The following is a 25,269-nucleotide window of genomic DNA, read 5'->3' on the forward strand; positions in this document are numbered from 1 at the left end:
GCTGGGTTGATGTGTTTTAATTTGACACAGATGATGGGTTGATTACCAACTGATGTGATTATCCCAATTAATGGATCAATCATTGACACTCTAATATTTAAGCTTATGCTATAAGCCATGGAAATACTCAAAGCCACATTGGTGCCTGATAAGGCTCAGTCCTTGATTGAAATAAACACAAAAGTATCACCAGCAAAATTCAAAACAGTGACACATTTAATAATACAAAGACTTACATTACACAACATTTATTCCAAAATTATTCAGCTTTTCTGGTGCTGTTCAAGGTTAGTTGACAGGCTGAGTAACTTGACAGGATTTTTAAAAAATGTAATTCATTTTCATTCATTCATTTAATTTAAGTCAACTGACAAACACGGAAGTCAGACTTTTTAGTTAACAACATAATTTTACTAATCCCGTTTTCCTTATTTTACCATATTTTTTTAATATGATTGTATTGTCCTGTAAACATAAAGACGTATTTCTTTATTCATTCAAATGTAGTACTTTTATTTTTGGATGTAAAAATAATGGACTTTTCCGGCTGTTTTCCCGCTCTGTGTGCAGCTTGATGCAGCTGCGGGAACTGGGGTTGCAGAGTTCAGTTGTACCATCTCCAAAGAACACGGGGTACCGAAATACATTTGGGGAAAAAAACAAAAGCTGTTGGTTGTGTACTGGTGAATATGCGATAGATTGTAACATTCATCTTCAACAAATGAATGTAACTTACAACAGTTTGTTGAAATAACAGAAATGTATTTCATTTCGTCCACGTTACGCTGTACTGTTAGTGTCCCACAGACCTGCTTGAATTAGACGTTTAATAAAGGACAGTGGCCGTTTAAATATTTTGGTGTAATGTGGTTATCACTCACTTCATTGTCATTAGAAATGTATTCGTCGATTTTAACTCTTTTACAGTAGTATGTTTACATTTGCTCCCCCACCGGATTTACATGGATGGTTTCTTCCCTCCATCTCTTGTTTAGCATGGTACTTCACGTGCGCGCGTCCTTACCCCATGAGAACACGTGTTGGAGCACGCGGAGGCAGGGAAAGATGACGTTACACATTTAAGGCACATTTAATCATGACTTTAATCACAAACGCGCCGAGTTGACAAAAAAAAATAACAAAAAATGTTTTTGAAGTGCATTGTTGATTAAAAAAAGCTATAAGATTTTATTTTGTGTACCTGTGAATACATTCATTCTTTACTTATCTAGTTATATATCACTTGTGTTTATGGCTGAACTTGCATTAAAGGACTCGGATTATATTCACTCATATAGAACTTAAAACATCTTGAGAGGATTTTTTATTTTATTTATTTTTTTGTTTAAGATGTATATATAAAATACTGTAGCCTACTTTGAATAATAATTTGTGTCTGATATGATTTTTCCACATTTTTTAAAAATCTTAAAATCCTTAAATTACATCTACACCTTCAACCTCATTAAAAATTCCAGAATTGCAGATGAATCTGGAAACAAACTGCACATACATCATTCCGCACAGTTTATAACTAATACTTAACTTACTTAACTTAGTAATAATATTCTCTCCTGGCAAGCGAGGAAATTCAAAAATTAGGCCCAGTTCCAGAAAAAAACCTTGGATCTGGTAAACACTGAACAGTGGAGATGCTAATATACTATACTGTCACTATATACTGTACATACCATATGTATATACATTGTGTGTATTGATTCTATTTATTTTTATATTTGAGTTAGTCTATTTAGTTATTTATATAATTTAGCCTTTAATTATGTTTGTTTTTTTACGTACCTCATTGTTCTTGTATTTTGATTCATGTCAAGTAGCGGCTGTAACACTTTATATTCCCTTTGGGATTAATAAAGTACTCTATGGCTCTCTGTGTATCAAATCATAAAGTCAAATCAAGTGTGTTTGACTTTGTCTATGATATGAGTAAGGGACACAGGCTCAAACTTGCTAAGGACAGCAGAACAACGAGGGAAGACAGAGGCGTTGTAGGCAGGAGGTGAAATAGCGAAACGGATGTTACTGATTTTACTTATGAAAAAGTGGGAATTTGTGGAGATGATGTCTGCAAAGTATATTGCAAATTGTTGATAGGTAGCAAGAGAGCTTCTCATCATTTCATATGAAACTTGAAATCTGTCTTTTTTCCATTTTCTTTCTGCTTTTCTGCATAATTGCCTAAGGGCACGGGTATTGTCGTTAAGCCATGGTTGAGATTTAGTTTTAGGTTTTCTAATATTGAAAGGGGCAACTCTACTTGTACAGACATCTCTGTACAAGTAGAGTTGAGCTGGATGATTAGCTCCTCCGTACTCGTAGAGGAAGAACAGGTCTCGAAGTCACAGGACAGGGAAGAGGCTATATAGGCGTTGGAGAATTTTCTAGCAGTAGAAGGGTTGATTGTGCGGGCATAAGAGGCAGGTAATTGAGGTTTGGGAACAGTATGGAACATGATGGAAAACCAGGTGCACAGATGATCCGAGATCCCCAAGTCCTCCACAGCCAGTGAGGGAATGGTCAGACCAAGTGTAGAAACTAAATCTAAAGTGTGACCATGGTTATGGGTTGGGCCAGAGACAAACTATATAAAGTTGTAAGAGTCCATAATACCCAGTAATTCAGTAGCTCTGACATTTGATGAGAAGTCGACATGAATGTTAAAATCACCAGAGATTAAAATTTTGTCATGATTCACAACAACTGAAGATATGGTATAAGGTATGGTGAGAACAAATATGTGATTCAATGAGAAAATATTTGTAGGGAAATATACTGTGATGGTGTGGATCCACACACAGTTGGGAAATGAACTCAATAGCTCAATTTACTGTATTAGATAGATAATATATAATACAATTAATCAATTAATAAATATTAGTTAAACAACAATATTTTGAGGATCAAGCAAGTATCACGTCATTCAAAAGTTTCACAGCTGTGGGACAAAAGTCATTCTTCAGTTTTTAGACAACTAAAAACACCAAACTCCTGGTTCTTTCCTCCAAAAGCATTTCTAATGAATCAGGAGTCAAACCAATTATAGACCCAACCTCTTTAACAAGTGTATTAATCCTGTTCCTGTTCCTGTCATTAGGGCGCATAAAAGCTCCAAGTTTTATGGCGTTTAATGTTTTATTTTATCCACAGAGACTAAACCTGATGCTGCCTCAAGCTTGTCTCAACCTCCATCTTTGATTTAAGTGTTTTATTAAAGCCCTACACAAACTTTAGTGCTCTAAACTGGACTGCTTTAGTTCATCAACAGAGGACAGTTCTTTAGCACAGCCTAATGCCAGGAAAGCCAGAAATCCCAGCATGTGGGAAGTAATCACTGATTAGTTCTGTGCTGTAAGAGTGGAAAAATCTTGCACTTTGTCTGTCAGTTATATTAAGTTAAGTCAAGTCCAAAACCTTCCTCTTATAGGATTGTAGCTGCCAGTCAGCTGGAGTTCAAGTGACCAGTCTTTGTTTGTGTCTCCTGTAGTGACACAATGCAGTCTTTTGTATTTTCTCTGCTGACATCACTCCTTATGAAACAAAATATTTGATATCCACAAATGACTTCATCTGTCTGCTGTGTCCGTGTTGAAAGAATGTCTGGGATGTAATGTTTATTACTTCATTCCCAGATGAATTTCATGTCCTCAGAAGCACTAAAAGCTTTTGGTGTCTTGTACAGCATTTTTTGTAAGTTTCTTCTTTATCCTGATATTTTTCAGGGCTTATTTTTTAAATTCTATGAGGATCCAGAAGGTACTTGGTATAGTTAAACAGCAAATTGCAATAATGGTTTGTGTCCAACACCTAAAACCACACGTTTCTCTCACAGGTGCTACATGCCCCCTTGTGCTCATTAGCAGAACTAAATAAATTGTGCAGGGATTACACTGAACTCTATTTATTTCAGAAGGAAGAAGTTTCTCATCTTTGGGGTTTGGGACCCCTTGTGGAGTCGCTTCATATGCACACAGAGTCGTGGAAGACACATTATTAATATGAGATGTTTAAAAGGCAAAAAAAGGGATAAAATTAAAAAATGATTTCTTTAAAAATGATTTCATTTTTTATCATTTGAAATGTTTTATTTTATATTATCTATTTAGAAATACCTGAGAATTTTTGAAAACATATTACACAAGTATTCCAAAGAAGAATTGTTACAGTGGTAAACTGAGAAGTTCATTCATTGTTGTAGTTTTTGAAATTAGATTTTGTATGTCCCTTACTTTCAAGATTACAGATGCAAACAAAAACAAAGAGCTGCCTGACAAAATATCTGGTAAATTACTGCAGAATGATGTAGGTTGCTTAGTTACACAATGTTTGCTAACAAGCAAGCTACTGGCTAGCCTACAAGCGTTCACATGGCCAGAGTGATGAGCTAGAAGTGGTGAAGGTGTCATGTGATTTGTCCACCTTTTTCACAGCAGCACAGGTGTAACTAATACCATTAATGATAGCTCATTCTTAAATATACGATGAGAATAAAGATGACATTTTTGAGAAAAAGGTTATATTTTGAAAAATATATGAACAAAACATGCATGAAAAAATTTCATTAATGCCCAACAGACCTTTTTTTCGCTGCAGACATCTTTACTGGCTCACCTAAATGCAATGGAATCGTTAATTAATACACACCTGTACTTAACCTGCTATGACATGTCAAAATGAAATTAATTTTGAAAAATGGTCTGTTGGGTTTTGATTCTTTTCTTCTTTTCTTGGCAACAGCTGTCCAGAGGAAACCAGTCCTCACTGTGATTCAGTTACCCCTCACAGAAATCATGCGACTGGTTCCATTAACAGTACTGATAGAAGACTACATTTTCATCTTTTTTCCTCAAAATTACAACTGTAGTCTCACAACATCAGGACTTTTTTTCTTTAAATATTTCAGCTTTTTTTCTCCACCAGTGGCTTGACTTCATCATAGTTTGGGGAGAACAAAATGGTCAGTGTTGCTAATAAAGGCAAAAATTCAGTTTGTGTTTAGTCTGATCATGGCTCCAGCAGGAGGGAGGGGCATGTGTGGTTTGGTCATAAGGTTCCCAGCTCGACATTTCATTTATTAAAACTTCCCTTATTACAATGATAAGACAATAGACTATCTACTATCTATGGCTCCAATCCCATACCTACACTAAATTACTGAAACTAAATGCGTGAAAATCCCATAAACTCCATTCACACAGAACCAACACAAGACAATTAAATGTTTTTGTACAATTACACACATTTATTAAAATCACTGGATGCAGAAATGGCTCAACAATTAAAATTTAACACAATGCAAAACATTTTTATAAACATTTCTGTAGCCAAAGCTACTCCCTGAATATATGACATTAAAATGTATCAATAACAATATTATAGAAGGTTAAACATAAAAAACTGCAGACTCAGCTCACTGAGTGGTGAGGCAGCTGAAAAGTTAAGACCAGCTGCCCTGCACGGGAAATAAATGCTGGCTCACTCATCACTATACAGGAATGATGGCCCACTGAAGGTGACTTCATACACTGGTAATTCTCTACACACAACTAAAACTAAAAATGAATTAAAAGATCCAAACAATAAGAGCTGAACTCTTGTCTTTCATCAGCTGTCCACAGTTAATATCAGCACTGTGTGATAAAACTCTTAAATTCTTTAATGAAATATTTATACTTACAGTAACAAAAATGAAAAATACAAAAGAAAGAACAGACTATTCAGTCTTTTTAACATGAAGGTTTAGAATTTAAAATGTCCAACAAAAAATATAGATACAGTTGATATAGTAGTTGTTCCCTATTGATTCCCTATTTACAGATTCATACATATTTTTAAAAAGAGAAAGGGGTGTATAAATCAGAACAAAAACAACTGTGTCAAATATATACAGTCTATGGTCAAATACAATATCAAAACCCCCAAATCTGCAAAGTTATTGCGACATCATAGAAAAAGCATGAAATATATATATATCATGAAGTTATGCTGTTGAGTCAGTGTAAAAGTTCTGATCTATGGCTTGTAGAGATCAAGTCTCTTAACATGGATAAAGGAGATCAGCTATCTGGCATCTTGCACTGAAATCTTGTCTGCATCTGTCACTGCGTTGCGAAGCCTGTAGTGTTCCAGGAGCTTTTTCCAAGCTCCACTGCAGTTGAGCAACTCTTGGTTCCCTTTGAGAGGACAGACACGTTTGAGTTATGAAGCTACACAGGAACAGCAATCAGAATACAGTAACTCTTAAATACTACTTGATGTACATTTTATGTATTATTATAACTACATAGTAAGTTTTATGTATGGAGATATCTGTTCCCCAGATCCCTCAGCCTACTAACATGATATGAAATAGCAAAAAATAGCCAAGCCAAAGTGTCAGCAGAGGTCAGATAAGTAAATGCATTATTTGATCTCTTCAAGTCATTTGATCACTCAAGCCTTGAGCATAGGCAGAAAAAAAGAGATGAGCTACAGTATCTCACCAATGATGCACAATCCCTCCTTGGCCCTGGTGATTCCAACATTAATCTGGTTAGGATCACCCACAAAGCCCAGATTTTTGGACAGCCAGGCTCTGTCTGGTTCACTCTCAATCTCTTCACTTGGCACAGAGCACACAGTCGATAAGATGACGTAACGCCATTCACTTCCTAGAAGACAAAATGCTCATGATGAGCCATCACTATACAAGGGTTTTCTCTGGTTTCTTCTGTGCTGCACTGGAATCCCAGACTGAATCATCGGATTGTCATTTATATGTCATGAAAAAATATGACTACATCAGCAGGGGCAACAGGTGGGCACATTTTCTCAAGTACTTCCATTTTGTCAGACTTACTCAACTACATTTTGAAGTGAAATATTGTACTTTTTATTTAATTACATTTATCCGTGTCAGCTACTTTACAGATTAAGATTTTATAATCAAAATGTGAGATCTGGTTATAAAATATGAAACACTGCTAATTTCAACTATGCAGCAGTGCAGGGAGTAGTTAGACTCAGCACCACTGGGACAAACATGAAAATACTAGTTACATGTTAACATTTAATCATTTGAAAGGAACAATTCTTCACAATGAGTAGTTTTACTCTGGATACTTTTCCATTGTAGTGTTGCTTCTTTACTTTCAGTACAGGATCTGTTGTTCAGAGGTAGAAGAGAGGTGCACTGTCACCTTGGCTTTTTGTGATTGTGGTAATGGTGATTTTATCCATTTCCTTCTTCTTCAGCTCATCTCTGATTTCTGATACTTGGGCATTATAGGGCGACAGGATCACAATATCTTGCTGTTCAACTTTGGCTTTCTCCATCAGCATTTCAGCTATCTTAATCTGCAAAAGAACCAAATCATTACTATCAGTTTAATGACTCTATGGTAACTTTTACCCCTATATTTTATTATTACTGTTCAAAATCAATAAAGAAAAGCAAGGGTGCCTAATACTGTACCACTTTGTCTCTCTCTTTCCGGTTTGCTTTAGAGTTCTCGTTGCCCTTGGCTGTGTTCACAACCAGACTGATGGTCTCTCCTTGGATGTGACCAAAAACAATTGGCATCGTTCTGTTGTCAACACGCAGGACACTGTTTGGCTGCTCCACACCAGTTTTCAGCTGTCCATCATAATATGCATTTGATGGAAACTCGCATATGTCCTTATGCTATGAAGGCACATCATTTATAATTGTTGGTTACAATTTAAAAACACAATTTAAAAACACAGACATATAGTAATACAATACATATACACATTAATAATATACAATAAGCTGTATGAGATACACACTATACACTATATGTGTTAACACAGTGTATATTTCATGTTCTCACCATTCTGTACTGTGTATCCAGCATCACTGCCCTCTTCTCATGGATTGTATAGTAGCGTTCAAACAGAGACTTGGCCATCCCCAGCTTCCTCACACGCTCATTCTTCACAATGGGTCGTAACTGTTTGTGGTCACCAATCAAAACAATCTGAAAGTGATATTGTAAGATATCTGAGTGAAATTAAGTGTGATATACAAACAACACAACAAAAAAAACTAACAAGCTTCATGATGACAAAAACCGCATCCTCTTCATCCTAGCAAAAGTTGCAGAAGGATGCAGGATGAAATACTTGTGATGGGACTGTGCTATGGTGATGATTACAACAAATGCATTTCCTAAAAAAACCTTTTTCATTTATATATGTATATATATACACACATACATATACAGGCGGGTGACAAATTAAAGGAAAAAGTGGTCCAGGTGTGAATGCTTGACCCCTACAGTGAGGGGATCTGGTGGCTCTGTTATGCTGTGGGGGGCATTTTGCTGGCAATAGTTTGGGTCCACTTGTCTCCTTAGAGGGAAGCATCACTGTAAAGTTGTTCTGAGTCATCACCTTTATCCTATGATGAAACATTCTATGCTGATGGGAATGGTCTCTTCCAGGATAACAATGCTACCATTCATAGGGCACAAATGGTTGAATGGTATGAAAATGATGTGAATCATATGCTATGGCCTTCACAGTCACCAGATCTCAACCCAGTTGAACACCTATGGGAGATTCTGGACTGATGTGTTAGACAGCGCTCTCCACCACCATCATCAAAACACCGAATGAGGGAATATCTTTTTGAAGAATGGTGTTTCTCAGCCTTGGCAGTGACTCTGAAACTCTTATGGAGGGATGAACACCATTCTTCAAAAAGATATTCCCTCATTCGGTGTTTCCCTCAAATTTGTATTGTTTTGCAGTGAAATGCAAAATGCCCCCCATAGCAGAGCCACCAGATCACATTCTGCATAATTACCATACAGACACATTAAGGAAAGTGTTCCTAGAGAGCAGGAGCACAACAATGATCATTAAATGAAAAGCACACCTTTTCTGGATTGTTGCAGACTAATGGAATCAGGGCCTGGGGTTCAGTGGCCATTGCACATTCATCAATGAGGATCTGACGTGCACTGACTGTCTTAGTCAAGCTCGGGGTGGAAGACTGTGTACATGTGCACAGTATGATGTCATGCTGCTCAAGTTCATATGTCCGAGCAACTCTGAGAAGTTTTTTGTATCTAGGAGGAAAAACAATCCATACAGTTAGGGTTGCAAATAAATTTCTTCAATTCAAACTGATCTGGCCTTCTTACTCTTTTCTATTCTTACTCACTCCTTTTTTCTATTCCTTTTATTCATGGGATTTTTGGTATGAAACATATTACAGACATATGCAGGTTGGACACAATGATGATGAAGAGCATGTCATAAAATGAGGACAGACAACAATTTATTTTCTACCGGAGAAGAGAAAAAAACCCCCACCAAAATGAAGAAAAAGATGGATCTATGCACAGGTCAAGTTGTTAGATAGGAAAGAAGCTTCATACAGTTTGGGCAAAACTTTAAAGGCACCATGTGGAGTATTTTTCACACTATTTCAATGATCTACAGGTAGCTGTAGATCATCGGCTGTAGTGAAGATGGATGTATATGTGGATGGATAAGAAAGGTACTACTAAAAGATTTAAATCACAGAATTTTTGGGTCCCCCTTGTATACAATGCAGAATATAATATTTTTAAAATCAGCTTTGGCAAATTTTTCATGAGGAACGAAATGCATTGGACATGTTTGTTCGACCTCAAGGATACACACAGAGTTTTGGTGAGCAACACTCACAAAATTACTCACCAACAACTTGGTGATTATTTCCAACAACTAATTATTTCCACGCATGTGTACATTTGAACTTACTCTTTCACCTCTTCAGCAGTCAGCTGTTCTCCATCTTCCTCACAAGCAAGTTGAATGCGCTTGTCAAAATCTATTATTTGACCTGAATGAGGGTTTTGTTTCTGTCGCATGCGGTGATGAAGAGTGATACTCCTAAAAACCATGTAAAATATGCCAGTGTAAATGAATAATAAAGCAAACATTTAAACTGAGTGTCATTGCGGTGTGATTACAATACCGAAGCTCTGGTTTGGCATGTTCTGGGCGGGATGTCCTACAGGAAAACTGAAGGGTGCAGTCTGGATAAGGGTAATCAGCATTCTCCACTTGTTGGCTGTAGACTCTGAGGGGCCTCAGGCTGTCCCCAAACCTCAACAGGTACTCTGTATTACAAGAGCAAAAGACACACACACACCAGTAGCCAGTCACATATTGGTGCCATGAGGACCATTCACTTCCTTTTAATTGCCACCTATTTGCATACATTCTTACACACACATGCACATGCGCACACACGCGCATGTGCACACGCACATAACACAACATGGATTACAGTACAGACATAAATTAAAACTTCATCAGAGACAAAAAGTAACTTGCCTGCAACAACATCAACAGACTTGTTGGAAGGTCCGCAGTAGAGAATAACTTGTTTCTTGTTCTCATCCTTTGGGTTATCAAATTTCCTTTGATTCTTAGAGTTCAGCTCAAAGAAACGGTACACTATGTACACACCTACTACTGTCTTCCCAGTTCCTAAGAGACAAGTGGGGAAAAAGACTTAAGCCATTGCAGAAAACATGAAGCATCAAGGTGAATACAATTTCTAGCTCTTACCAGGTGGTCCCTGTATAACTGTGAATGTTTCATCTACAGCTTTGTTCACAGCATCATGCTGACTCCGGTTAAGCTTTGGAAGTCCGAATGGTAGCTCTTTCCTCATGATGTGCCACCTTGTTTTTACTGCAAAGACATAATTAAAGAGGTTTTAAATGACTTAAGAATTCACAATTGCTTTTTGCAGGCAAAATGAAAAAAAAAAACATGCAATGTGTTGTCTGTGTTTTGTATTGTAGTGAGACACATGGATACCAATACTTAAAATACAGGCAACCATTCGCTGACTAATGGACATACCTTCTTTTGGAATGCGACGTCCAAGTGCTATACTCTTGACAAGATCACATGCAGACGGAATGCTGACCACAGCATTTTCCTTCCGTCTGAAAAAAAAAAATCATGAAACTATGATTCAACAGTTTAATCCAAAAATGAAAAATACATTTTTTTTTATCAATATGTAAACTCTGTCCTTAAAAAGAAAAAAGTGAGAAGTGCAGTTAGACATCCAGAAAATAATTTAATAAAATCAAACGATAAGCAGTGTTACATTGGTTAGGTAAAGGTGAGCTACACTGGAACTTACATGTCAGGCAGGAGCTTTGGGATTATTTCAACTGTGAAACGTGTGTCTTTCTGAAACACACAATCAGGAATGTTCTTCATCGGTAGGTGATTGATATAGAACTTCACCGTAGTTCCATCATTTGAAGAGTTTTTAGGTTGTTCTACTTTGTTCGTGACAGCGTGTGCCACCCATGTGAACTCTCTTGGGTCCACTAGTGCAGAATGTTCCAGAGCTGAAGTCAACTTCAGACCTCTTTTCCGAATGCACAGCAAGCACTTTGAAAGGTTGCATTCAATTGCCCATTCATTGATCCATGCGAGAGGTAAGAAGAAGCTTCCTGTTATTGTGTCTTCCTGCTCCTGGATGAAGTTTACCACCAGGTTCTCAATGATTATGCTGTCACTTTCATCCACTGCAGTGGCAGCAGATTCCATCTCACACAATGGTTTCCAGATCCGGACATACTCCTCGGTGTCACTATAATAAGTCCTTGATGGATCATCTGCACATCTGGAGAAGCATGTGATAGGGCTGTGGACATGTTCCACACAAACTTCAAACTTGGGCTTAATGTGCACCAACTGAACAGCAGGCATGTGATAACCTCTTACAACCTCTGATGTCATTTGGATCTGAAGGGTGTCCCCTGGCTGCAACTGAAGTTCAAAGTCAACATAGTGATCTTCCTCAGAAGTATATGTGTTAGTCTCGGCTTGTGGCACCTGAGAAGATTCTGGCTGAGTCCTCTCTTTTTCCAGTTGCTTTGTATTAGCGTTGATTATGAATGACTTTGCATGATCCCATTTTTCTTCAGCAATTGCGTCAACAATGGCTTTCCATATTGTCAGTGGAAGCTCAACACATGGGGCACAGTCTGGCAGCATTTTCAACTCCTGGTGGATTTGCATGGTGTCAGCTGCATAGATCCGCTTTTTCCATCTAACAATGATGCAGTGATTTGCTTCATCAAAAGATGGTTGGTCCTCCAACTGTAAATCTTTGTACATAACTGATACACCCTCTGCAAATATGTTCTTGTTAAAAGGAAATGACACTGCAAAACCTTCTCTGTTAGGATCTGCACTATCAACAAATGCTAGCTTTGTAGCACTTTGTTTTTTCATGCTCACTGCATAGGCCATTTTCTCAGCCTTTTGTTCATACTCTTTGGCATCCTTGAGGTTGTGCTCAAATTGATTGCACAAAGTCGTAATCTCTGTTCGAGTGTACTGGACATCCGTGTTACATATGATGGAGTGCAAAAGTCTTTGCAAGACAATGTCCATGTACCGCCGTATCGGTGAAGATGCTTGTGTGTAAAACTTCAAGTTCAGAGAATAGTGCCCAACTTCTGCCTTGGGGGAGGAGTTGGAACGGATGACATAAGCTTTACTTAAGCACTTTCTGAACTGATTAACAACTGGCTGGAGGAGTGGGTGGATGTCATCTGCTGCAACAAGATCCACCATTTGGTCTATATCATCTGTTCTGGCAGCTGACTGGATATCTTTCCACACCTCTGTGAGTATGCGGAAGTTTCCACAGTGTGGGACTTGTTCATCATGGTTAACTTTGTGCCTAACATGTAGAGACAGTTGTATGAATTCTCCATATTTCTGTTTGAAATCTTCAACTTTTTTGGAATCTGGCTCTGCCTGACAGCGAAGGGGTGTGTAATTCCTTGTTTTTTCTGAACCAACCAAAGCCTCAGATGCATGTTTGTTGAATAACACACTTAGCTCCTCAATCATCAGCTGGGCTTTGCGCTTCCCGGGCAGTCGGTGATCATCAGGTTGAGCATAAGCCCAGTCCACAAGTCTACACTTCCTTTGAGCTTTTGCCAAACAATAAGCCACAGCGACACAATCTTCTATTGTATCAAAATTAGGTCTCTGTCTATATCTTTCAGAGATAATCTTCCCTGCATCTTCATAAGACATCTGCTTATCAGACCTGATCAGTGACAGCTGGAATTCAGGCTTTCCAATGACTTCATGTGTTTGCTTGTTTACTTTGAACATTAATGAAACCACCCTGCGATCTTGACCTGCCAGAAGACTAAAGCGATCAGTGCTTAAGTCTCGGGGGAACATATGAATTGGTTCTTCCCTGCTGCGGTAATATGTAGCACCCTGTTGTTTTGCATCCTCATCTAATTTACCTCCTAGACTCACAAAGCTTGCCACATCTGCAATATGGACTCCCAACTCATATTGGTCTCCAATATCCCTGACACTGATGGCATCATCCAAGTCTGTTGCTTTTTCTGGATCCACAGTGAAAGTGATTACCTCACGTATGTCCTGTCTGTGTGTCCTGTCTTTGTCTGCCAAGAAGAAATTCTTGTCTGAGTGATGTGGAGTGGGTGCAACTTTGAATTCTTCATTCAGGACCCTTAGTCCATCAGCCAAAGATCCTCCAATTGGAAGAATATCTGTCACATTCCCCAATGGAAATAAACAATGTTCTTTCCAGCCAATCACCTGCACCATAAATACATTGTTCTGTTTGAGTTTTTCGTCAAGACGTTCATATGTTGCAATCGTCCACTGTCCATCAATTTGCTGCCATATTGGAATGAAGTTACGTCTTTTCTTGCTGATCAGTATGCGTACTTTGGGTGCAGTTTTCGTAATGGGCATCATCAATCTTTTGACAAATTTATCATCAGAATTCTGTCTTGGTTTGCTGTAATCTTCATCCTCAAGCAGGCACACTAGTACACGGGCTGATTCAGCTTTCTTGGTGATGCTGACCACTCTTGCTGTTTGTAAAACCACCTCATCTCCAGAGAAGGCCTTGCCCAGGTTTTCCTTTCCCTTTAGGCTTACATGTCTGGTGGGGCTATTATATGGTATTACATAACCTCTGTTATGTGACTCCCTGACCAACTTTCCTCGCTTGTACATCTCTGGTTGATTTTTACATAACTCCAAAACATCTGCATTATCATCAGTGATATTGTATGATGAGGTTGACTTGTGGTGACTGAAGCCTTGAAATTTACAACAGTCTTCGTCTGAACTATATTCTGTTTTCAGCTGTTCATATTCATCTCTCAATTCTTGAAGAATTGAATCACTGAGAGTGCTGCTCTTATCCACATGTTCAGACTTTTGAAACCTTGCAGTTTCCACAACATCTTTTTCAAAAAAATCTTTGGTGAAATGCTGTGGTGCAACACCGCTGTTGTTGATGCAATGTTCTATGTAGCTCTTCCAGATTCTTGAGCATTCCCCAAAGCAACAGAGGGCAGCAGCATCTCCAATCACAACCACCTGGGACTGAGCCCTAGTCATCGCAGTGTTTAACACACGGGCATCACTGAACAGCTCCAGACCAGGCAGGTGAGACGTTCTTAGGCTGTCACGTGTTTGCACAGCTGTCATTATGACTGCCCTGAACTGTCTGCCTGTTGACACATAAAGAGAACTTTTAATATGTGAAATGACAATAAGTTAAATGAAAGGTGATATCAGTGTCATGTTTGAATAGACAGACAGGTGCTCAGTTTGAGTGTAGTCATCCTTTATGTCTAACATAATGGGATAATCATACTGGAGTTCTTAAAACTAAATTAAAATTACCTTGCACATTTGCAAGATTCTCGACATGGACATCCTCAAGGTTTTTTCTCGCAAGCGCTGTCCGAATTTGTCGAACCTATGAACCATAAGAAACAACTGAGTTAATTAAACTATTAGCCTACAACTCTGAGGATGTCGAAAATGTGTGTCAACACATACATGCAGATATCTTCCCTGTATCATGGATGTAATTAATTTGTTTTAATTTACCTGATATCCCTCTGATAGAACACAGATTGAGCCTTTGTCCTTGGTTCCCCATGTGGATGGCCAGTGCTCAAGAATCTCCTTTACCGCTTCAACCACTGCGGCAACCTCTTCTTTGTTATACCAAGACATAGACACAGTGTCCAAGAGACACTCTCCCCTAACATGGTGGAACTTTAGGGCATGGCCATGGGCAGGAGCTGGAATATTTCCAGTAGCTTTGATAACATCATTCTTACCAACGTAGAAATGGGTTGATACAAACTCCACAATTTCTTTAGTTGAGCGGTAGTTTTCACTGAAAATGATTCTACTTTTTTGGGCAGCATCACACTTTTGGTCTTGATAGTAGTGGAACAAGCGATTAAGGAGTGTGTGATTTGAACGGTGATGATCATCCACTGAGAAAAGCTTCGGCCCCATTTGCATGTGATCTCCTGCTAAAACAACTCTTGTGTTTGACCCAGCCAGACCAAGGGGAATCAAGGCTTCACATTCTAGCATCTGAGAGGCTTCATCAATCAGAATGTGGGTGAAGTATCCCTCTGGGAGCTTTAGGTCATGAAAATGTCTTGCCATTGTTGTGGTGGTTATGACTATTTTGTGGCAATCTAGAATGGCTTTTGTTGGTGGTAGAAAATACTGTCTGTCTTCCGAAAGAAAGCAGTATTTCAAAGTGATCTCATCTTTGGCAAACACAGTACTTTTCTTGTTTGTCTTTATGCGAATTGGCCTCATCTCATCATTTTTCTTGTCAATGAATGGATGGAAGTGATCCCTGACATACAGATCTGCAGAACTGAAAGGGAACAAAAATGTCAAAGACAAAACTACATTCATGTTGCTATATTAAAACTTTGCAACAATACAGCTTAGAGCAAAGAGTTGAGCATAGATTAGCAATTTGGAAGTAACACAAGATTTTAAAAATTTATTTGGGGATTTTATGTCTACATAAATCAATCAATCATTATTTTAATACATTTTCAATAACATGCGTTACCTGTTAGTGTGGGTGCAGATTAGCACTTTGTTGTGAGGCTGCTTGCAAAGCTCTCTGGCTGCTGTAGCAAGGGTGAATGTTTTCCCAGTTCCAAATGGTCCATAAATGAGGAGTGGTGCCACACACTTTTGGAAACTGGAATTCCCAGTGATAAAGTGAACTGCAGACTGTTGCTTTGCATTCAGCTTCTCATAGTGAATGTCATTAACAGGAATACCACAGTTTTTGAGGTCTGGTAGCACTCTTTTTGTATCATGAAGGAGGTCTACAGCCTTGTGCATGGTGCAGAAGCTGTAGCGGTCCAGCTGAAACTGCACTTCCATTTGATATGATTCTTTGCTTTTGAGCATAAGATCGGAGCAACATTTATTAGACAGTTGCAAATGCATTTTGTTCTCACTTGTTTTGTCTTGCACAATTTTGGCTTCATAGACCTTGCAGTTTCGACCACTTGAAGATAAAGGGGCTATCAGGCCAGACTTAATGCTTCTTTTCAGTACCCGTCCCTCAGGGGTGTCCGGTGTGAGATTGCAGGGAATCGAGACAGAACAGAAAAGTTCTCCTCGCAGAGCAATCATCATGCCAAACTGTGTACTGTCCAACATATCCAATGTTTTAATTTCTCCACAAACATTTAGTCTAAAGTAAATAAGAAAAAAACTTAGTCATTATTTTGCAAATATGTGCAAATTCCCAACATCATAAAAGGAGAAGGACACAGATACAGAACAGCATATTACCTTGAAACAACCTGGTCCTCTGCCCTTTCCTCTTTGTACAGAAAGTGGTGCATGCTTTCTTTGTAGTTCTCATGATTCAGAGGTGTTTGGGTGTTATAGGATGATTTAAACAGAAAGTTAATCTGAGGAGGCTTGTATTCCTTTAACAGCTCCTCCTGTTTTTCTGTCCTGGAGGAACATGGGATGATAACCCTGTTCCCTCGATGCCAACGCTCAACACTTTGAAAGGTGGCTCCACGGTTCATAGAAGGTTGTTCGGTGTCATCCAACAATGGCTGGCATGCTCTTACTCTGAGTTTTTTCAAGAGCACTGGTCTCATGTCAAAATCTAGCACTAACCACTGTTCATACAGGCCGGGGTTGATACATGTGAAAGACACGGTGATGTCATAGGTCATGTCTTCATTGAAAAAGTGTTCACCCAGGGAGTGGCTGCAGGGTGCTAAACTGATGTCATCAAGTGTAAATGATGCTCCTGGTTCTTGCTTCAACAACGCCACATGCACAAGCTGTCTCTGTACATACACAAAATGGTAATTAAGCATACTATGACAAGGACATTACTGATAAAATTAGTTGAAGATTGAAGATTGTGTGAACATCACACTGACACAGAAGAGTAACAAAGCTAGGCTAATGCTTAAAAGTGGCATTTAACTCCTGCCAGCCCATTGCAGGTCCATTTTCGACTTGTAATTCTGTTGGTATCAAGTGGCAACAACTATGCCTTGAAATTGAAGGCAAAGCGGAAGAACCTTAAAGTTGAGTTCCACTGATGCTCGCCAAATGCTGTCCACAGGAAATCTCTGGCTCTAATAGACTCCCATTCAAAAAGTGGCAACTTCTCTCATGAAATACTAAGTCAGTAAATTTTTTCAACAAGTCATTATGGTCTCAATTGCTAAATTCAGACCCTTTATTAAGTGTGCTGGTGGTAATTTTGGAAATTATTGCTCCGTTAACAAGATTTGAAGACTTATAGTAGCTTTAATGTCTGCTGTGTGTATGTTGATTGACAGCTGGGATTGACACACTCTGGGATTCTCACTGACTATGATCATAACATTTCACTAAGTTTAATGTTACTTGATAACGATACTGGCCATGTTAGTTAGCTAATGTTAGTCCAAGTGTGCACTGCTTGGTGTTCCCAGTAAGCTAGCGTTATCTTGGGTCTGAGGTAGCGGGACGTGTTTCCAGAGTGTGAAAGGCAACATGCCGCACTCCTTATTTGGAAGGTCCTGGCTCCAAATGGAAAAGATGGCACTGACCCTCAGCAGCAACGCTGGGCTTCAAACCTTACCTTATGAGGCAGCTGAATTCGCAGGATTATGACATCACACAAGAATCTATCTTGTAAGGCTTCAAGTTATGCACTTGTGTCCGAAACACTGGCAGTACGGACCAATCCATGTCCTATGAGGATTCTCACATGATCTTGTGATCTCATGAATCCAGCTGCCTTGTAAGGTAAGACGGTGCTAGACAGTGATAAACAGATGGTTCACTCAATCACCTGCCAAGTATTTTTTGAAAGTGCCTGCCCTTTTCCAAACAGTTTCCAAGGATGATTTCTCAGATGGTTCTGTGTAACAAACCACCTGGCGCGTCAGGTTATTTCAAACCAGCTCCATTGCAAACCAATGGGTGATGTCACACTGCGCTACATCCATCTTTATATACAGTCTATGGTTGGTATCCGTAATGCTCTTTGCCTTTCTGCCTTAGTCCAGCCGTATATGCCTGACTGTATTATCTGTTTACCCATTACCTGGCTGACACCTGTTACCTTGGTGTGTTATGTGTCTTGCTTGCCAACCTGCCTCAACTCATTTGGATCAGTTTGCTGTTCTTACTGCCTGCCTGCTGATGACTGTAAACCTGTTTATTAAGTACTTAGTAAACTGCCTTTAAACATATCAGCTGTGTCTTTAATAGACTCAGAGGACAATTAGGCTAGTATCATTCAAATCCTGGCTTGCTAAATTGCTCCTCGGACCAAACATTTTCTCAGCTCTCTGTTCTGTGCCTCTTGGGCATGTTATTCCTGTCAGCCCAGCACCTTCCAGTTCCTGCTTGGTGTCTTCCAGTGCCTCTGAGTGCATACCACTTCTCTAGAGCCTCCTAAATCCACTCTGGTACAGCCAAATAGCTTCAGTTAGCTTGCACCTTTATCTGCTAGCCCTCTGGTTACATTACCTTGCTAAATGTTGGCTGGTCTAATCATATTACTGCTCGTGTGTCTTGCTCTTATTTTGGATTTATTTTCAGGGATGTCGATGCTATACTAACTGATAGAACTGATGACTGGACCAACAGAAATAAAACCCAAATGGTAATGAACCATACTTTTCCTTTCAGGGCAAGATTGAATAAACTGATTTTCCATGTGGTATTTCACACAGAAAAATGACCGAGGCTATTGTTTACTATCACCTCAACTATAGTGATGACAAATACAGCTCTGCAGATAACAGTTATTAATCAGGTTATGCATCATATATGTATGCTTCAGAATAATTAATCAGAGAGGCACATTCAGGGGGACAGATTTTTGTTGGCTGTCACACAATTCTGGAGACAAGTGGCTCAATTAGTACTTGTTTACTGAAATTGTGAGTGGAATGTACAAGAACACAGGCACTGTAGTGTCTGTATGAAGTTAGATATTCAGCAGACTCCTTTGCTTTGTGTTGAGGGTTAGCTTCTTATAGAGGAGCACAGGTCTACTCTAAAAGATACTGTGACTGGCATCCCCATTAAATCACGCAGCTAGAATCTGGCTGACTATACTGTATGACATGGAACACGCCATATCAGTTTATGACGTTTCACACATTTTCACTGTGTGGCATTTGACATAACTAACTTCCATGCCTTATTACAAAAATACAATTTAAAAATCTTACCTCTGTTTCAACTTGGAAGTTCCACTGCAGTGTTGCATTGATCTGTTCACACTCCACAGTTAAATCTTTATCACAAGAGATGCTGACATCATCAACTTGTTCTGACATCTGTTGAAAATATGAAATAGTGAATTAAAATACTTTGAATGGTCAGGAACCAAGCGGGTAGTTCTGGGTCTGAAAGTGAAGCCAATGCACAAGTGCCTTAAAACTGCATTCTTTCTAATTGCCAGCAGGGGGCAACTCCACTGGTTCCAAAACGAAGTCTGTTTGTATAGACATCTATGAGAAAATGACCCTACTTCTCACTTGATTTATTACCTCAGTAATACACTTTCCTAATGGGTTTATGGTCTCAAATTCTAGTTTCAAGTCCTCTTCAATACAGCATGATGTTCATTTTGTAAATTATGGTCCCATTCAATTTAAATTTGACGATAAATCAGGGTATGCTTTAGGGCGTGGCTCCGTTGTGATTGACAAGTCGCTCATTATGAAACGTAAACATGGCATAACCCTAGATTCACAGAGTATAGGCTTAGCCATAGATGTAGCTATTTCAGTGTGTTTTCAGTTCATAAAAGTTAATTGTAAAATTTTGGCTGCCTAAAATACTCTCCCTCAGCATTTGGTTGTACTAAAAGCCCCTTTAAGGAGTCAGATGTTCAGTTTTTCTGAAATTTCCATTTTGTTTTAATGGTTTTTTAGCCCATTTTTCGCTAGCAAGTATTAGCATTAGCGTGATCACAGTTAACCATAGAAACTGTTATGCAACATGTTAACCAAGCTCGCAGCTATCGTTAGGGTCAGCTCTACCCTCTCATCCAAATATGATCACTTCTCATCACTTCTGGCTCCAAAATTCCAAGATGGTGATGGTCAAAATGCCAAACTCAAGGTTTCAAAACGCAAGTCCACAAACCAATGGGTGACGTCACAGTGGCTACGTCCATTATTTTTATATAGTCTATGTAAGGAACTGAAGAATAAATTAATCAAACTGTCAATAATTATATTATTAGTAATAGTAATCCTTTAAATAACATATTGTATTTGTATTATTTAACTAACCAACTATCTTTGTTACATGATAGAAGTTATAAAGTAGGCAATAATTATTTTAAACAGCAGTTCTTGTTATTTTTCCATTTTATCTATTGTGTTTTGTCTGATGTGCAAATGTATTACAGGATGTATGCACGGTCCTGTTTCTGTGTGTTGTTTCAGGGCAGACAACACCTCTTTAAGAGGATGATTAAGTTTGCTATGACCTTTAGAAAGACTGGGAGGGTGTGTATGCGATGAAGGACGGATTCAAAGACTCTTTGAGAACATGATGTGCCCCTCATTTGACTGAGCCACTCCAACATCCTGCCAAATAAACAATATTCAACAGAATTAGAAAATGACAAAACAAAAGATTTGAGCCTCGTACTCACAATGTGCACTTCATTGCTGCTGTTTTTGTATTCCTCCAAAAGCCTTTCATTATAGCTCATGTAACCTTGGGCTTCAATGTTATGTCTGATCTCCTCTTCTTCTTCAGCACGCATCATCCACTCCTGCAGTTCTTCCACAGAATGAGCTTTTGGACAATTGTTGCTGTACTCACATGTTTGTGGTCTAAGATGAAATGGCAATTTCAGTACAAAACAAACATTGGAACAGTAAAAATAGTAAAAAGACACCAAAATGCTTTTCTGAAGATTTACACTCATCTAGAATTATACTACTAATTTTTTGCTTGTTTTTGGTGGTGTTCCTGGAGGTCTCCACATATTCCTAAACCACACAAAAAGATCAAAACAATGATCCCATTAACAAATATTGTGTGTGTATCCAAAGCCTGATATCTTATTTTTTTGTGCCGTAAAGCTCCTTCTGCCAGAAATACTCACTAGAGCACCAAATGTGTATTAATCTGCCACCGAAAACAGAAAATAGTGAAAATAGATTTACGTGTTGAATAGGTACTTGGGCTTGGAGCACAGGCAGACTGGAGAGGTCAAAAAGTAATGTGAGATTAGCTAACACATTATTAGTGTTGGCCTTTTCATGGGATTTGTTAACAATAACAAAAATATAGAATATCACCAGCCTTCTCCTTTGAACAGGATAAAACAGAGAAAGAGGGAGAGCCCTATAAAAGTATATGCAATTTTGGTAATGGAAGGTATTTTTAGTAAAGCAACTGGGTAAAGCTCTTGGTTTTTTAGGTTTACACCCCATAATAGGACAAAATGTCCATAGCCATTATAAAAAACCTGCATGAATCTACAGCATGGTGGTAAAACACATAAGGGGGAGTAGTGTTGTTTACCTGTCACACAGCCAAAACTCAGCTCGGCGGTTGTGTGGAGGCTGTCGTCCTTTCCACTTGGTGGTGGTGTCATCAGAGAGTAACTGGGCATGCTCCAAAGAGGAGCAGTGCTTGAAGAAGCTCTCTGGGGAGGACAGGGCCAAGAGGCAGACTTTGCAGTACATGGTGACCTGTCTGGGCTGTGTCTGCTCCCGCTGGCTCAACTGAAGGAGATGAGGCCGGACGGTGAGTCCGCTCTGTTCCGCTTTCCACACAGCCATCTCCACCTCGCTCTGGGCAGATGAACAGTGGCCGGCCTGATGCCAGCAGGGCTTGCCTTCCCTGACATGACTGCAGTACTTAAACTGACAGTTTTTGGGAAGTGGGCGCACCTGATTGTAGATGTGCTTTCTGCTATTCTCTGATAGGTGATAAACTAAGACTGGGTTCCAGGTGTGTGCTTCATCTGCTGAGCAAGTGGCGTTCCACCTTTTGGTTGTTAATTTTTGTGGACGATCATGAAAGCAGTCTTTACAGAGCTCAATAAATTCCCCTGAAAACTCTTGGAGTATGCTTTCAGCTGCACTTTCTGGTGTTTCCAAAATATGCTCAGACTCAGTTACAAGTCTGATTAAGTCATCTTTATCTATTTTTTTTTCTCTAATATAGTTCCATACACTGGCCTCTTCACAGCTTCTGGCATAAGTGCATTTTTCTCCGTGTTGTGTACATCCAGAACCCTCAACATAGAAGTTACACACTTTGTAAAGGACATTTAGACCAAAGTTTCCACATGTAGGCCGCTCAGAGACAGGCCTCCATTGGTTAGAGGCTTTGGCTTTGACTAAAAGCTGATTTCTACTGCACTTGTGACTAACTGACTTAACTGTGTATGTTATTTCATTCTCCTTAAAAGAGCACAGATGACACACAGCCTTCAAATCTAAATCCAAAATGTCACCCAGAGGTTCAGATGTGTTACACTGATCATATCCTCTCTCAGATTGAGCTAAAAGATTACAGAGAAGAGTGTGGTCTAATCTCTGATGCTTTTCAAAGTTCCACACTGCTGCTTCCTCATCACTTCTGGCAAAGGTGCAGCGGTTTTTGTGCTGTGTGCAACCAGAGCCCTCCACATAGAACCAACATCCCATATACTGACTAGGGTTTGGAAAGGCGGGCCGTCTAGAAACAGGCCTCCATTTGCTGCCACCTTTTGCCCTGCAGAGCAGGATATTGCGTGCACACTGGTGCTGGACTGATTTTAAGGAATATGTAATTTCTTTCTCCCTGACAGAGCATTTAGCGCATACAAGTTTGAGGTCATGTGTTGATAAAAGAAGAGCCAGTTTGGACCCACTGGCTGACATTGTGATACATGCATAATGCTAAAGTCAGCACTTGAATGCAGGAAAATGTATGGTCCTGCAGATAGTAGCAATATAGGCTCAAAACTTCAGTAGTTTTTGGTATGTTTTCTGGTTACAGTCAAACATAGACTCAGATGAAGCATAAACAAAGGAATCTCTGACAATGCTAATTTGGATTAACTTGTCATTATCTATGAAAAACTGAAGGCCAAAATCTTGAATGTCCAGAATGTGTCTAAAAGAGAAAACAGCAGAGAAAAAAGTATAATAAGAATTGTGCTCAAGAATGCTATTTAATTCAGAAAATCACAGAGGGTCATTTTTTAGGTAAATAATTATTTATCTGCAGAAAAGCAGTATGACATCACCATTCAGGGTATAGACCGCCAGGAATGACACAAAGTGTACTTGTTGCTAAGGTCATATGGTGCTTCAGACATGTGACCTTGCACAGGGTTCCTGCAGGGTTGACCAAGAATTTAAGACTTTTAGGACCTATTTAATACCACATAAAATGCAACTTTCACGATCATACCGGTCAATGTATGAAGGTATGATGGAAAACGAGCAAGGACAATATGACCTAAAATTATTTATGTATCACAATGTATCACAATTTCAGTATTTTCCGGCAGTATACAACAAAAATCCCTAATGATATCATTAATTAAATTAATGTGACCCGGAGCGGCATAAAATGGGTAGATGGAGTAACTAGTTTGAAATGATTCATTAATTTAAGTTCAGTGGGTATTTGTTAAAACTGACAATTGATGAGCTTCCTAGTGACAGTGTTTGCTGCAGGTCTGGTGGTGCTGAGTGAAATGCCACTAAAAACAGCCTCCTGCAGCACAATCCACTGTCGAATCAATCCCACTGTTACACTGTTAATACAATGCTTTTAAAGACTTTTCAAGACCTCCAGATACTCTGTTACAATTGTTTTTGCTTTGAAAATTACCTAGACATGTTTACTTTTAGATGTTTTTCATGTCCATTGAGGTTAATAGAGAGGAAGCCTTTTGTTTTTAGTAACTACAGATTAAAAGAACTCCACACTGGGCCCCAATCAAGTGTTTTTGATTATGTGACTCACTCAGTTTTCACAGAGAAGTCAAATAGAACCTCGAATTCCAAGGTCACAAGATGTTGTTATTTTAAAGTAAGTCCGATGATATGAACAATCATAAAATGCCACATCAGAGTTAATCCTAGAAATCCTAAATGACTACAGAATATATTTGAAGCAAATCGGGACTGTCTGCTCCCTGGAGCTTGCATCTTAAGTCCATTAGATGGCGCAGTTGTGCATTTTTTAAATACAATAGCAGGTTGCAGCACAGACACTCAGAATGAAGTCAGTGGAACAAACGGCTCAAAATACCAGGGTGTGATATTAGAGCAAGGTTTTAAACTAGTTTTTACTATTGTAAAATACACGCCCTACAATTCAGCAACAATCAAGACAACAATAAAAAAAATTAAACGACTGATTGTTGCTTGTTAAAAAAAAAAATCTACACCCATGTCCATAACTGTCCATCAAGTTTAGTAGACCTATTAGGGCAAGTACATGTACCAGCATCTACTACTTATACCACAACAACTACTAATGATAACAATACATTTGATATTATTAATATGATTATTATTATTGCATTAATACTTATAAATAAATTAATAATAATTACCGTCAAAGTGTTTGAGCGGCTCAGCAGTAGCTCCAAAACATTAAGATATGCGGATGTTTACAGAGGCTTTAATATCGCGGATAACTGAGGTCCTGCTAACGTGAGACTTGGCTGATCAACAACAGTGTGAACGTGCAGCATCATGTGGACTCACGGCTCTGAGGTTTCGGAGTGAAGGCAGACAGAACCCCTCCCTGCACCGGAGCACAGCTGGAGTCTCTCGGCTATCACGAACCTTTATGATGAGTCGCGCCCTCGTATGATTACCAGAAGAGCTGGTTTAACCTAAGTTTCGTTTCTCATATTTC

General features: G+C 39.0%; 1 protein-coding gene across 2 annotated transcripts; it reads right to left on the reverse strand.

Moving 5' to 3' along the window:
• Nucleotides 1-5,234: 5,234 nt before the first annotated feature.
• On the reverse strand, nucleotides 5,235-25,269 carry LOC122980794 (helicase with zinc finger domain 2-like). 2 transcript variants are annotated; one of them, XM_044349145.1, is made up of 20 exons: nucleotides 25,116-25,269; nucleotides 21,922-23,505; nucleotides 21,041-21,224; nucleotides 19,602-19,709; nucleotides 16,693-17,207; nucleotides 15,953-16,591; nucleotides 14,953-15,748; nucleotides 14,743-14,818; nucleotides 11,174-14,567; nucleotides 10,885-10,970; nucleotides 10,585-10,710; nucleotides 10,348-10,503; nucleotides 9,986-10,130; nucleotides 9,769-9,900; nucleotides 8,897-9,089; nucleotides 7,848-7,994; nucleotides 7,469-7,678; nucleotides 7,194-7,350; nucleotides 6,498-6,665; nucleotides 5,235-6,188 (listed from the first exon to the last, which is right to left on the reverse strand). In XM_044349145.1, the coding sequence occupies exons 2-20, from the start codon at nucleotides 23,268-23,270 to the stop codon at nucleotides 6,076-6,078; spliced, it is 8,694 nt and encodes a 2,897-aa protein (XP_044205080.1). In that variant the 5' UTR covers nucleotides 23,271-23,505; nucleotides 25,116-25,269; the 3' UTR covers nucleotides 5,235-6,075. The 2 variants fall into 2 exon arrangements, with proteins under 2 accessions (XP_044205080.1, XP_044205079.1); XM_044349144.1 differs by having other exon boundaries at nucleotides 24,962-25,269.

Source organism: Thunnus albacares, chromosome 4 (assembly GCF_914725855.1).
Source record: "Thunnus albacares chromosome 4, fThuAlb1.1, whole genome shotgun sequence".
Classification (NCBI taxonomy): domain Eukaryota; kingdom Metazoa; phylum Chordata; class Actinopteri; order Scombriformes; family Scombridae; genus Thunnus; species Thunnus albacares.

Excerpts from the sequence above, each read along its gene's own strand:
- LOC122980794 (XM_044349145.1), bottom strand. The coding sequence starts at position 23,270 with ATGTCAGCCAGTGGGTCCAAACTGGCTCTTCTTTTATCAACACATGAC. Across the intron at positions 19,710-21,040 it reads GCAGCAATGAAGTGCACATT|ATGTCAGAACAAGTTGATGA; the intron begins GTGAGTACGAGG and ends TATTTTCAACAG. Across the intron at positions 15,749-15,952 it reads ATCTGCACCCACACTAACAG|TTCTGCAGATCTGTATGTCA; the intron begins GTAACGCATGTT and ends GTTCCCTTTCAG.